General features: G+C 37.1%; 1 protein-coding gene across 7 annotated transcripts in view; it reads left to right on the top strand.

Moving 5' to 3' along the window:
- Positions 1 to 14,703, top strand: part of LRP1B (LDL receptor related protein 1B) — a 670,422-nt gene that overhangs the window by 269,037 nt on the left and 386,682 nt on the right. For all 7 annotated transcript variants that reach the window (XM_050339267.1, XM_050339266.1, XM_050339263.1 and 4 more), the window contains one exon: positions 5,052 to 5,189. In XM_050339267.1, coding sequence (XP_050195224.1) covers positions 5,052 to 5,189 — 138 coding nt within the window. The remainder of the gene's footprint in view (positions 1 to 5,051; positions 5,190 to 14,703) is intronic.

Below are 14,703 nucleotides of genomic sequence, written 5' to 3'. Positions count from 1 at the left end.
ACACAATAGTTCTCCTACTTTCCTCTTCAGTTGTCCACCTGTTACCACATTTAATATTCTCCTTCTTTCATGGACAGCTGAATACCTGAATTAATTAATTGAAGGTGACTTCAAATTCATATTAATTATCAGTCTGCATGGTTGAATAAAGCTCATGGATAAAAGTAGCAATGAATAAGAGGTAACTTATGATAGCTAAGTCCTTGTTAAATATGAAATCCTTTCTTTGCATATATATGATACCAAAGAGTAAAGATTTTAAGTAATTTCCATACATTTATCCCATTGTTTCAAAGATATTGAAGATGTGCATCTTGTCTGTGTGAAACATTACTTTTTTTAAGCAGTTATGAGACCATCTATAGAAATTAACATGTAGTATTCAGTCTCTTGAAAGATTTCAAAAGGGAAGTAGAAAGATTTCAAACCTTTCACAAAAAAAAAAATGAATCATGGAAGTATAGTCTCTTTTTCCCATTAATCTCTAATTTTGCCACAAAAGCAACATCTAATGGCCATAACTTAGTTAACAGAGAGAAAAATCCTCATAATATTACATGTGTGTTTGACAAGTCACATACTCTGTTGTACCATAGTGCTTTTATTTAAGCCCATATTTATTCAGAGGGATCCCAAAATTTGTGTGGATTATTCTTCTTAAAAGTAGAATTGAATTCAAGGGCTGTGGAATAAGGTTTTGTTCAGGATAACTGCTCACTGTGGAGAAGATTCACTCCATAAAGACACTTAGGAGAGCAGGAAGAATCTGTAAGTCACTGATGTATGGCAGAAAAGGAATTTTGAAGACATCCCACAGTTTGGTATAATTAATTCTTGTGACTGAGGACAGCTCAGGATTAGAGCTGCTCAAAAGATGCTGGTCTTGAAGTAAATTGGATGCAGTGATGTAAAAGGGATGTACCACATTTGGCTGCCTTGTCTTTTAGTTAAAATTCTAACTACTGGCCTAAGATGAAGGAAAAAGCACCTTGTAAAAACTCAGCTGAGAAAGACAAAGATGAAAAAATTAAACAGAAAATTAGTAGATTTGATGCTTTTTTTGGTCACAATTGTCAAATAGGAGCATCTCTACATAAAATGATAGTTCTGGCAGGGACCTTTAATACTTTCTCATGATGGTTCTTTAGTGTGAAACCAGAGCTCGTGTTTGGTTGATCCCCTTGTCTCCTGCTGGAAGATTCACAAGGACTCTCTTTCCATGCCCTGACATAAGGGCAGGGCACCTTCTCTGAAGGGACTTCAGGCTGTGAACTGCACAGGTATTGCCAAAACATGATGCAGTTTTCTGTCGTGCTTTCTCACATGCTGTGAACAAGCAGTGAGAGTGACAAGGTGTGACCAGGTCAGAAATGTTGTCCTGGTTGATTCAACAGCCAAAGAAACCCAGATACAAAATTAATCATTTTCTTAGTTTTTTAGCCTGTCTGCCCCTGGGCACAGGCTGCTTTCTGGAGGATTCGGGGAAAGGAGTGGTGATCTGTCTGCCTGGCCATTCCAGGGCTGTGCCTAACCTTGGTACCCTCACCAGGCCTAATCCCGACCCCCACCCATGGGTGGACACGGTGCCTCATCCCTGGGGAGATGCCCAGTGCTCCAGTCACCCTCCACTTGGGCTGGCTCTGCAACCCAGGGAAGAGAAACACTGTGGTGGTTCAGCTCCTGCCACTCAGCTCTTTTCCCATCTCTCAGCCATCTGTTAGGAGACAATGACTCAAGGAGATAGGTTGATTTTCTGCTGCCTGACCCAGTCTCTGAGCTGTGCAGCACTGCGTGAGCAACGCTGCTTCCATCCTCTTTGTCCTCCAAGCAGCATCCCAGTACGAGTGTTTGAAACATCAAGATGGTGTATTACCATAATTGCAGCCAGTAGTTTTGACTACTTTTCCACCAACTGGCAAGGCTAGGAATTATTATGTCTCTTGAAGGGAAGAAAAGACACCATCCGTCTTTTATATTCTTTGTATTCTTGCACTGATGTAAAATACACTGAGATTATTTTGAAGAAGAACACTTTTAAATTCCTTTTCCCGAAGTTCACTTGATAACACTGCCAGAAGTGGCTGTCTATGTTAAAGGGAGAGGAAAGAGAAGTAAACAAGATAAAAAGCTACTCATCTTTATTTGCATTAGACATTTCAGAAAGTGCAGCAGCTGGGAAGGATTCAGTGGGAAAAGCAAGTGCTGCTTCAAAGGATCACAGCATGCAGCTTGCTTTGGCTTAATTTTTTTATTTATTTTATTTTTTTTTTTATATTCAGTGAAGATGGTAGAAATTGTGGGCAGAGTGTGCTTGGAACCTTCTGTCTTCTTCCACTGACATTGATGATTGAGACCTATTAACTTTTAGAGTCATTTTGAGAACAAAATAAGTCACAAAACTTCTATACTGGGCTCTTTGGGACTGAAGTTCACCTCCATTTTTAAGTCGACTTCCAAAGCATCATGCTTGTAAACAAACACTAAGAACATATGAATTTATCTTAATCATACGAATAACTTAATGGTTTCTAATCTTCTCCTTTCACAAGTGGTGCACAGAATTTCTCTTAGAAACAGAACATTATGAGTAATCCTTCCTGAAGCGTATTTCAGTTTCCCCTCCTATGTTCCCAATCAAAGAAATCTAATTAGGAAGCTCCCCTACTAGTACTTTGAGTTAGAGAATATATTTAAAATTTCAGGATGTTTGTGTCCTGAAGGAATCTTGTATTTTAAAAGCAAGAAGAATCAAATCAAAATTAAATCCCAAAGTCTTGATAGACAGGAGCATATCAGACTAGACTATTAAGACTTTAAGTGCTAATTTAAAGAGATTCATTCTTTTCACTCATAAAATTTAGAAGATATATATATATTTATTTATATAGTTTTGGTCACAGATCTCAAGCTTTCTGTTTGATAAGATATGAAAGCCCTCCAGCAATCTTGGGTTTATATGTAAGTAATGCAAGTACTATGGTTCACAAGGTTCACAGATCTAATATTTTTTTAATGAATATTCCCAATTTTAGAAGAAAAGCTTTTTTCACTCTTGACCCCCTATCACAGTTACTCTAACACAATGAATAAGCAAGTTATTACTAGCAAATCAGAAAACTAGCCTGGTTTTGTTAAATGTGAGGTGCCTTCAAAACGTGATGCAAGGGAAACGGGAACCCAATTAAACATTTCTGTTTTATGTGACCAACCTGACACTGAGCACTTGGCCATCCTACACTGCTTTATTTATATTCTTCTTTGAAAGCTCTGCAGAGTCAAACAAGTCCTGGAGGAATGTTGTTTGGCACTGCCAAGGATTGTAGGTACTGTAGGAAGCTTTACACGCTTGGGATATTTCATGGGATGAAGTGTCCAACCTTCAGGTAACTGAAAGAGTAAAATGCCAAAAGTCCAAGCTTCTCTCTGATTTTCTGCCTCTTATTACCATAGCCTTCAAGTCTTAACATCTAGGATAAATTTTAATCGTCTTTCAACTTTCTGTTGTTAATTTCTTCCTATATTTTACTGCAAAATACAAGAAAAGCATGTTCTTTATGAAACATTTTAATACCTCTACATTTGCTTTGTGTGTATTTGACCATAGTGAGAATAGTTTGTATTTCCTTTGAGTTCAAAAATTATTTAGATCCCTGATTTTAGGTGTTTTATTTCTTTTTAACTGTGCAGCATACAACCATATTAAAAAAGTATGGCTTTTATTCTCATCCTGGAAACACACAAATCATTTGAGACACGGTACTTTCATCCCTATATACATTACCTTTGATCCTGATTGCTGGTGTGCTGTGTCTCTGTCAATCAGGAATCCCTCAAGGATGTCACTGGTGTCCCTTCACGGCTGTGAGGTGTGAAGCTGGGGAGGTCAGAGGAGGGAGCAGGATGCTGTAAATCCTGCCCTCCTGCTGTGTTAGGGGTGTTGCTCTGCTCACCTGCCCTGTGCTGGTGAGGGTTTTCTAACTGGGACAAATGTTTATTCAGGATTTTTGTTTAGTGGCCTTTGCTAAGAGCCATTTTTATTTGTTGTAGAAGTTGTAAAATCCACCCCAGAGCTCTCCCTTGGTTTCTCCTGCTGACTCCAAGATACAAGATCTGCCAAAACCAGGATTTTCCCACTTGTGAGGGAGCTTTCAGCTATTGTCTGTGATTTCTGCCTTCCTCTTGGAGTTTGTGGCTCAAAGAAGGTGAAAGCATATTGCCCTAGAGCACAGTGCATCCCAGGATAGACTTCCCTAAAGGACTGTTAGAGAGTTTAGCACAGACCCAAGGCTCCAACACAAGCAATCAAGGATATTTAAGTTGTTTTCCTGAAAAAATTTCCCCACCTTTGGTTTGTGTGTAGCTAATCATATACAATGTATAAATTATGATTCACCCCCTAAATGAGCTGAGCCCTTCAGACCTCTAAATGTTCTTTGCTGTGTTAAAAATCTCAAAGTCTCTATCACGTTGAAGATAAGGGGACAGAGATAAGTGATTGCAGCGGGGGAGGTTTCCCAAAGGGAGCCATCACAGCATCCTTGTCCTCTCCCTGCCATGCTGGGCTGTGCAGTTCCAGAGGCAGACTCCTGGGGTATGGAGCAACAGTTTCTCTGATCTAATGCAGCCATAAATATGTGACATTTATATGTAATTTCATAAATATCTGCAATTATCTTCATAGCACAACAGTGAAAGTAAATACTGGTACCTATTACTCTTGATATGATTCTTGATAGGCTATTCACAGGACAGTTGAAAATCTTATGATACGTTTTAGTGTCTGCAAAGCTTATTTCAGCAACTCTAGAACACCTGTATTTTGGGAAATAGTCCTCTGACCCATTGATTTCCTTTTAATTACAGGAATCATTTCTTGATGACTTTAATTCTCCTAAATACACTGATGACAATGCACTAAAATCTGTAAGATTAGCTAATGCATGGAGTGATGCCCTTAGCTTTAAAAAAGGAGTGAAGTGTAGAACTTTCTTTGTCTTGTAGTAGATGTAAAAAATATGAATAAGAATTTTTTTGTCTGTTTTTTTTTTTAGGTCCTGAGGAACCAGGTTTCAAGTGCACCCCGAATTTTGTCAGCTGCATTGGTACCAACAAATGCATTCACTTGTCCCAGCTCTGCAATGGTGTCTATGACTGCTCTGATGGGTATGATGAGGGAGTTCATTGCAGGGGTGAGTAAATGTGCTCAGGAAAAATTACTTTAAGCTGGAATCTTCTATTGTATTTTAATTTTGAGTTCAAAGAGAACCAGAACTTACTTCTTTGGAATACAGATACATATATATATATCTAGGTGTGTGTGTATGTATGCATTTAACAACCAATATTTTAATATTATTATTTTATTGTTATTATTTTAATTTTATAAATATTTTACATGAAGAAGATGCAAGTAAAAGCACAAGTTTTCAGACTTTATGAGTTACTAAGCTCGTGTGATGGAAATAGTTATATCAAAAGAATGGATGAGGAAGCTCTTTTGTAATGAAAAAAGTTTGAGCAGCACACTGCCAGGATATTTTTTTTTCCCCTTATATCTTTTGTTTAAACAAAAAAGCTAAAGAAAACCACTGAAAAATATATTAAATTTACAATGAGCATCATTTTGTGTTGAGGACTTGCTTTTGGGAAGATTTTACTCTAATAATCTAGTGTTTAAGAGTGTAGATACCAAATTCTGACGATGAGAAACCTTGAACAGAAGTTGGTAGAGGTCAACTCTTTTAATAGCTCTGCTCCTCAGATGACTTACTGAGGTCTGCCTTGGGGATAGTTATAAGTCCAAATGTTGGATACCACGAGTCAGTTATTTTCCATCAGTAGATTTCTAGATGAATGATTGTTGATGATCTTCAACAGATCTCTTGTTCAAAACCAGAAACTCAGAGACAGGTCCTGGGACTTTTGCCACAATCCAGTATGTCAATATACAGTAAAAGATACAGTTAATGGTACAGTTCAGAAAGTTAAATTAGAATTTGAAACTTCATGTGGGCGTATTTTTGGAGCTGTCAGAGTAAAATCTAAGCCGGCACCAGAAATAAGGCACATGGAAAAAAACAAATTAAAATAAGAAAAAACCCAAATGCCATCTGGAATTATTCAGTGTAATACTGCTGACTTCACAGGTAAAGATACAGGTTGTCATAAAATATATGACAATTCTTATTCACAGTGAGAGAAATAATTTCCTTTCTTGAAGGCTCAACTTTTGATTAGTCATTCAATGAGCATTATACAAAACCAAAATTTGTGTCAGCATATTGATTTTATCACTGGTCCCAGAATCAAAAAAAAACCCCAGAAATTAAACTGGCCAAAGCAGTGTTTGGCCCATACTGAAGCTTTCTGATGCTGCAGGTGAGTGTTTTTCAGAGGACAGTATTAATCCATTTAGCACTGTTTAAATGCATAGTCTTCAAAAATTCGTGTATTTTTATAAATTACTCTGGGTTCAGTGGAACTTCCAGTGCTGAATAATTATTGTATTATAACTGTCTTGTATTTTTAGTGTGTTTTAACTCTTTAAATCAGGACATTAAAGTAATTAGAAAAATATAAATAGACTAAAAATAAAATCCTGTGTTAGTGGAAATGAAATACATTTGTTTTGCATTGTAATATTTTGTACATGTAGCCTCTACTTTGGAATGGGATAGCACATAAAATACCCAATCTTTATTCATGCCCTTTTAATTTAAGCTCTAATGCACCTTGTAAGGTTGATGTTGATTCCCACTCGTTTCTTTATTATCATATATGAATATGAAAACTGCCCAATGGAAAAATTAATGTCTGCTCTAATAAATCACCATAGAGTTTAGTTAAACACACTAAACAAACATTTAGTCTCTGCCACACAGAACATGTGGATAATGAAGTCTCACATTACCTCATCTAGGAAATAGTTAACAACTCATTAATACTGATTTTTGTGGAAATTACATATTTTGACTTGCAATAAGCAAGAGGTAGGACTTGAAATTATCAGTGGACACATTTCTGTCAACACAGAAAATAAATACAGAAAACAGTACTTTTACATTATGATCATGTGGTTTGATACAAACAACTGCTATTAATGTGTCATTACATTCCTATGTGTTAAATATTTGGTATGAATACTTTATAGTTGTAATTATTCTCTCTACATGTATCAGAAAAATGCTTGGGTAACCACTGAATTATTCTACTGTACTTTCTGAGTCTTGAAAGCACAAATCATATATTTAGTTCATCTGTGTGGCCCAAAACTGCAAAGTTTCTTCAGGTATCCAGCCAAATAGTTCTTGCCTTATATTAATCACAAAAGTGGCATCCTCAATATGTTCCACTCTAATTAACATCATTCATATGAAATTTTTGATTGAAGAAGCAATTTTCAATATTCGATTGCAAACAACTCAGTTGGTCACAGAGCTGGGGGTGTTGAAGTAATCTATTGCTGGTGACACTGATAGTGCTCTGTAAAGTCACACTCCAAGCACCAGGAAAATAAGTTGTGGTGTGAAATATGGGGGCTATGAACAGGGCAAAGACCATTTCAGTGCACAGGTCACTCCAAAGGAGTGAAAGCTTCTAGTAATGCTTAAGAACTAATGGAGATTAAGCATTCAGTAACTGGAACTATTCTAATTTCTTTCTCTAAATTTGACATTCTTATGTTGTAAATTTTAGAGGTATATTCAGGCATGCACCTTTCCTTGGCAAGTGAAAATATGGTCATATCTGCAGTGTGAAATGGTAATGTATGGGAAATTTCAAGGAAATAGTAGTAAATAGAATGACATTCCTGTCTCATCATCTTTTATTTCAGACACATATACGTTTTTGCTGGTTGATGCTATGCATAAATTCAGGAGGGGTTGTGGCAATATGAAATAAAAAATGTTTTATTATGTATGGTTGTTTCAGATTATGTGATTCAGTGTCCTTCAGAGGAGAAGGGGGCGAGTAGTTCACTGAATTTGAAACTCAGAGCATATCGTAGTGATGAGACATCTGCATTTGGATTCCTTGTTACTTTTTGACCCATTAAAAAATGCTTTAAATAGTTTGAAAAAACAAGGGATCAAAGTATCTACTAAGCCTTTTGATAAAAGCTTAGACAGGGGATGGGACTGTTGAGCTTTCAGTGATTTATCAGATAATTATTTCCACCACAATCCAGTCCTGCTCAGTGGGGGAGTTCCTGCCCATCAGCTCTTTGGAGGGTTGATAAGGCTCAGAAAAAATTTACCAATGCCAAAACTAAAGCCAAACTCGAGTAGTTCTGGTAGAAGACAGATCCAGAGTTGCTCTTGACAATTAAGCTTCTTTCTTTGACACACAGTTCTCCAGGTGTTTTTTTGAGAGCCAGGCCTTTATTTCAGCTGCATTTGCAGGCACTTTTAAAGCTCAGCCATGCAACGAGCTGAGAACTGTTCCTCCACGGGGGAGCTGCCAAATTATTGCAAAAACTGAACTATTTATCTTGTAGTCTTTCCTTCACATGGTTCATCCCAGCCCTCCATCCCTAAGCCCTCGAGCTCACCGGGTGCATCACCGTCTGTGGTCGGTTAAATCTGGTGTCATGTGGCTGCAGCTTATGCCAGTCTCTGATTCTGAGGTCTTTTGAAGGTTAAAATACCTCTTCTTCTTCCTTTTTTTTTTAAAATTTTTTAAGTTTTAGGAAGAGCTTAGGCAAATATCCGTCACAGATTAGTTGTGGTAAGCTGGCCTTGAGTAGGTAAAGGATTAGATACATCTTTAAGATAATTTCTAGAGAATTACAATCACATTCCCATGAATCTTAGGAAAGGTTTTTTTACAGGGCTGCAGAGGTGATCTGTACAGTTTAATAAATCAGTGCTTTTGATATATATGTATATGGCTAAAAAGTTGAAAGTAGTATGCCAAAATTGGGTTTTGATCTGTCTCAGGGATAGAGTTATACAAAATTTAAACTTTTACAGAACTTGGAGATGTCCTTTTTTAATTAACTAAATTAAGGGAAAAGTTATTAGTAATAGCTACTGGAATATCTGTACTAAAATTTTAGACATTCCAGCCAGAAAATGCTAAAGGAATACTGAAAAAAATACCAGCACAAATAGAATCCTTCCAAGTCCTCGGATTATTTGGATCTTTGTGTTCTGAACCATAATCTCTAATAATCTATAATCAATAAAATATTCAGGAACAAACTCTGGATCATTTAGTATTAAAAAACTGCAGAACCCATAGAGCAGCTTTGGCCGAAAATTGTTTTGTTTGTAGCAGCCTATAATCAGAGTATTATGTTCCTGTTTAGGCTTTTTGAATGAATTGTTATCATAAGATGAAGATAAATGCTGCTATTACTGAATCATGTTTTTGTTCTGGTCCTTCTACAGCTGGAACACTGGGAAATTTTAAGTAGTGTTTACCAGAGGGGAAAATGCAAACTTCAGAATTTCATGGAAACTTCAGAATTATGAGGAAAAATTATAGAACTGAAAGTTATGGACCTTTATTTAGATCCTAGTCTTTTTTTTGTTTTGTTTTGTTTTAAAGAAAAGCTTCTTTTTTTTTTTGCTTTCTCATGAAGTTGTCTAACAAGGCAACAAAGAAAACTTAAAATAGATAGTCAAGAATTGTAAATATCGCTCCATTTCCTCACGTGACTGTTCTTGGAAGGAATGCACACTGGCAAAAGAATTCCCTGTAAACTCATTTGGTTTATTCTGACAAGCTTTAAATCACTCATCCTTTAAGACTGTGATGTACAAAGTGTCACATGAGGTTACTGAATCCTTGGGCCCCCAGGAAATCTCCCAGTGCTCCTGATGTACCAGTGGGGCTGTTGAAACCATCAGGTAATGCTGGGAATGATTCCCACTGCAACTGCTCTGTTTTCAGCATCAGGATTTTTACTTGTGGCTGAGGCAGAAAAGAGAAAAAAAAAAAAAAGTAGGTACTAAAATAAAACAATAATGGGTGGTTTTGCTTTTCAACAGAGCTGCTGATAAGGAACTACATTTATCTGGGTGAAAGCTTATTTTGTGTTCTTTGGTATCTCCTCATTTCACCATCCAAATATCCAATTTCTTGTACATTACTGTCTTTCCCATCCTTTTGCCTTAATAGAGCATGATGTGGCTCGTTGAAATTAGCCAAGGTCATTTAGCCTATTCTGCTGTCAAGACAAAGAAGTCATGGGCTTGGTGATTTAATAACTTTCCATCACAAAATCCTATTGCAGCACAGCAAATTAAAGGAGGATGGTGGGGGGATAGAGCAGTGGAAGACATTTGAGTGATGTGTTTTCATCCTACCTTTGTGGGCTGTTGCTAAAGAGATTTTTTAGGCTAGAATTCACAAATGTTAAGGTACCACCATTGACTATGTGGCAAATTAAGTGTAGGGTTTAAATGTTTGACCATATCTGATAATAATATATGATAGCAGATCATTATGTAGTTCATGGTTTGTAGAGAGTATTGTGGCCCTGTTCATGGAGGGAGAAATGTATACCTTGTCTGCTTCCAAACAGTATTTCCATTTCAGTTGCAGTATCCATTTTCCTGTGAGAAAATGTTGAATTCTGTTCCTTATTGGCAAAATCAAGTGTTGGCCAGGCATGGCCTCCCTGAATACAAGCATTGGTTAGTTTTCCTATTTTGAACACATATTTAAATACATACAATTTCTTCAGGTCACAGAAACCACACTTAACAAGAGGAAATGCAGTGTTGGATGGTCACACCATGGAGTTCTTTGTTATGAGAGAGGGCAGTGAAGATTTTAACTCAAATATTTTGAGTTCTCTATGATCCTGTTGCTTTATAAAATGCACAGATGTAGCAGATGTGTTAATCTGTCATGTTAGAGACAAGGTGATGGTAGTTAAGAGGTCCAGTTAGTCATGATGGTAGTCAGGCTCATCTTCAGGGCTGCACAAATGTGATGAAAACAGCTACAGAGTGACATAGGGGATGTGATGGAATGATCTGAGAAAGCTTTGTTCTACTTTCCAGGGATTTAGGTTAAATGGTATTTATTGTTGCCTGCTGTTACTGTTTTGAGGCTGCCCTCTGTTGAGTAAACATTGAAACTCTTACTATGTAAGCATCCCCTTTTCAGTTTTATTAAACACTTTTTATTATCTTTCTGTTGATTACTGTGTAGAGTTACCTGATTATTTTTCCCTGTTAATTAGCTAATAAAACTCTTTAAGGAATTATCTTGTGTAAGAGTTGTTAGATGCTTTTTGTAAGAATAAATTTCAAAATACTTCTGTGAAGATCAATACTCTGGGCATAATCTCTGTATCAGGAGTTCCAGGAGAATATTAACATGGCAAAACCCCTGACACTCACAGGCTGCCTGGGTTCCATTAGTTCATATCACAGGGTAAATCTTAACTGCATTTTCAATATTTAGGCATCAGAGACAGCTTTTCACCAAGGAGAGACTGGGGCCAGGCACCAAATGCTTGCAAGACATTGGTAACCTTGAGGCGTAGGGAGAATGAAGCACTAGGTCTGTCTTCGTTATCACCTCCAATATTCTGGGAGCAGGGAAAGCTTAGACATATTGACTTCTTATTTAGAAGGAATAATGCTTTTTTTCAGTTTCCTTTTAGGCATTTTTTTTCTAGATATACAGAAACTATTAAATTTAGACCTATAGCGAAATAATTAATATTTCTTACCTTAACTAACAGTAAAATTGTATCTGCTGAATAAAAACACATCTGAGGCATCTGTCCATCAATAAAACATGTCATTAATTTCCATGGCCTCTTTTTCCAGTGACATTATTTGCCTATTCATCGCTTCAATCAACAGTTTTAAAATAATTGGGCAACCTGGTGTTTGAAGTGAGGAATAAAAAATTGACAGGCACACGTGCTGAAAAACGTGATTTGGGTCCTCCTAGAGCAATTTATAATGTCAGCCTAAGTTTGCAGAGTGGTATCAAATGGAAGACAGAAAAGAAGCAAGAAAAGAGCAAATTTTGGGGCTAACATCACGTAATTTGTCAGAAGTGCAGTTGTCAGTTTTCTGCCTGGGGAGCCCTCAGCCAAGCTACATTAGGAGACTTGGTTTCAAGTTCTTAACACTCCTTGCCTGAGGGGATTTGACTTCCCAGCTCCTTCTCTTCCCAAGGTGAATAAACAAATGAGCAAACTACAAGCTGTTCTGCGTGGGGGGTGCCTTTGCTCCTGGGGCACTTTTCCCTGTGCAATAAACAGTTAAACATTTATTGTAGCAAATACTTGAAGGAGAATGTTCATTTGCATTCTCGTGGCAAGGAGTCAATTCCAGAATCTTACTCATTCCCATCTCAGCAATTAGTTGTGTGTTGGTAACCAGAGTGGTGAATCCTGGGAGTTGGGGTAGGTGTATTCCCACCTGGAATATGTAATTCCTCTACACAACATCCAGCTGCCTGATCACCTGTATAGGGAATACAGCATATTCACAAAACACAATTTATAGCTGAAAAGAAGAAAACTCAAAATTTTTTCTTCTGGGCATGGACTGTAATTTCTTACTACTTCCCACTTCTTGCATTTTTTCATTTTTAGGCCCATGAAGCTGTATAATCAAAAAGTCTAAGTCGTTTTCATTTTGGGTAATATGGCTTAAACATTAAAAGTTGCCATCATTTCTGAGACTATGATAAACAAGTCAAGATGTCACCAGCAATTTTAAGTGAGATTGATACTATTCAGTGGTGTGAAGAAGTTTGCTTTGACAGATTGAAAAATAACTCTTGCTCTTCCTCTCAGAAGCAAGAACATGCACAGAGCGTACAAAAACTGGTTTTCAGGATTCATTATATCCTCTCAGATTTCAGTCATTTCAGTTCTCCACAGAAATCTGTGTCGAGAAAGTGTGACTTAATCTTTAACTCACAGCAGTAATGCCTATAATTCATCTCTCAAATGTACAGATTAAAATACTGTGAGATGAAATGGAAAGAGTTAAAAAATTGTGGGAGAAAGGAAAAAAAAAAAAGTGGTATCATGGGAAAGTACAGACAGTAAATGGCAAGTAATAAAAAGAGTCACTGGAAGCAATCAAGTAAGAACAGAAACTGGGAAAACACAGAGACCAGTCAGTAACAAGGTTCAGAATAAGCCTTTATATGAGAGGTAGTAAAGCAGACCTGTTTTAAGTCAGTACTGTCTGGGAGTAAGTGCATCAAAGAGTAGGAATGTGTTCCTACTGCATTGACTCATATAAGGAAAGAGTTTGCCAGTAGATCCCATAACCTAAGAATATCTTCTCTTTTGTAAAAATGAGTGTATTGAGAGCATCACTGCTGTGCACAGTGCCTATAAGCACTGTGCAAGAAGAGAAAAAAAAAAATAAATTGGTTACAATGAGACCTGAATCCTACTGGAAAGTCAGGCAACATTTCCTTGATTTTAGGTTTCTGGACTGTGCCCATCTGAACCAAAATATGTACTGTTGTTTTTTTTGTGTGGTTTTGTTGTTGTTGTTGTTTTGCTTTGTTTTGTTTTTGTTTGTTTGTTTTTGTTTTTTTAATCACTCATATTCAAGGGCTGTTAAAGCATTCACATGTGCAAAGTTGATTGATTCATTGATTTGGGAACTTTTTTTTAAGATAATACTCCTTCTGGAGAAGAATGAGCCATACTTAAAGTTCAGGTTGTGACCTGACCCACTGTGCAAATCAGTGATGTTGAATAAGGATGCTGGAGTTGTATTGGCCACTCTCTGAGTGTCTCCTTTCCAAGGGTGGAATATCATGGTAGAACGTATCCTGTGAAATCTAACTTTCTGAGACTATATTTAGCATCTTTATAAAATAATTTTTGTCTATCTAGTCCTTTTTAAAATCAATTTACATGTAGCAAAGTATTAAAAATGCTATTTGGAAGATAACGTGTACATGGGATGAATTATTGGAACAATGGACCGTTGTCAGCCTTCCCATTTTCTCAAAGAAAGTGATGATCACTAAGATTAAAAAAGAGGAGGAATCAGCAGGAGAACATATAAGGATTCCAAAAATAGGTTTAGCCAAGGCACAGTGACACTTTTCTGAATTTTCAGCTTTGTTTCTACACTCATGTGAGGTTCCTTAAGAACTGATGTCATATTCCAAGATCAGTAAGGGAGAAAATGTCTGTGTTTTAAAATAAAAGAATAATTCTTAATAGTTTAAGCCACAAACACATCTCTTCACCCCACTACACAGAAGGTCAAAATCCTCACTCGTTAGGAACTAAATATGGTCTTTTAAACAAATGTCCTGTTTAATTACCAGCAGGCAGTCCAGCACAATTTGTTGCTGTCTAAGGTACTTTTTATTTTCTAATGGTCTTGCATATTTGATAGCCTCCTTCAAAATCATGCATCAAACTGAAGACATGCCACTTGTTTAATTGACTTTTCCCCTCTCTTAATGACGTGCATCTCCTAGACTTTTAGCAGAGGTGAGTCCAACTACAGCTCTTTGTATCAGTTCTGTGTACTTCTCATGCAGCTGCTAAGTCAGAGGGGTCCCAGCCAAAGCCTGCTGACCCCCAGGGGATCTTTTTGGAGTAGGGACACAGGAGCTGTGACCTGTGGACTGTGAGAAAAGTGAACATGTTAAGAGAGGAACTACCTTTTGCTGAAGGACAGGAGCTGTTAGTTGCTCTTGCCCCATTTTTCTGTGAATCTGGAACACACTCTGCCTATTCAG

This window comes from Myiozetetes cayanensis, unplaced genomic scaffold (assembly GCF_022539395.1).
Source record: "Myiozetetes cayanensis isolate MyiCay16 unplaced genomic scaffold, myiCay2020 scf9, whole genome shotgun sequence".
Taxonomy (NCBI): domain Eukaryota; kingdom Metazoa; phylum Chordata; class Aves; order Passeriformes; family Tyrannidae; genus Myiozetetes; species Myiozetetes cayanensis.
This window is presented reverse-complemented; position numbering and strand designations above follow the sequence as displayed.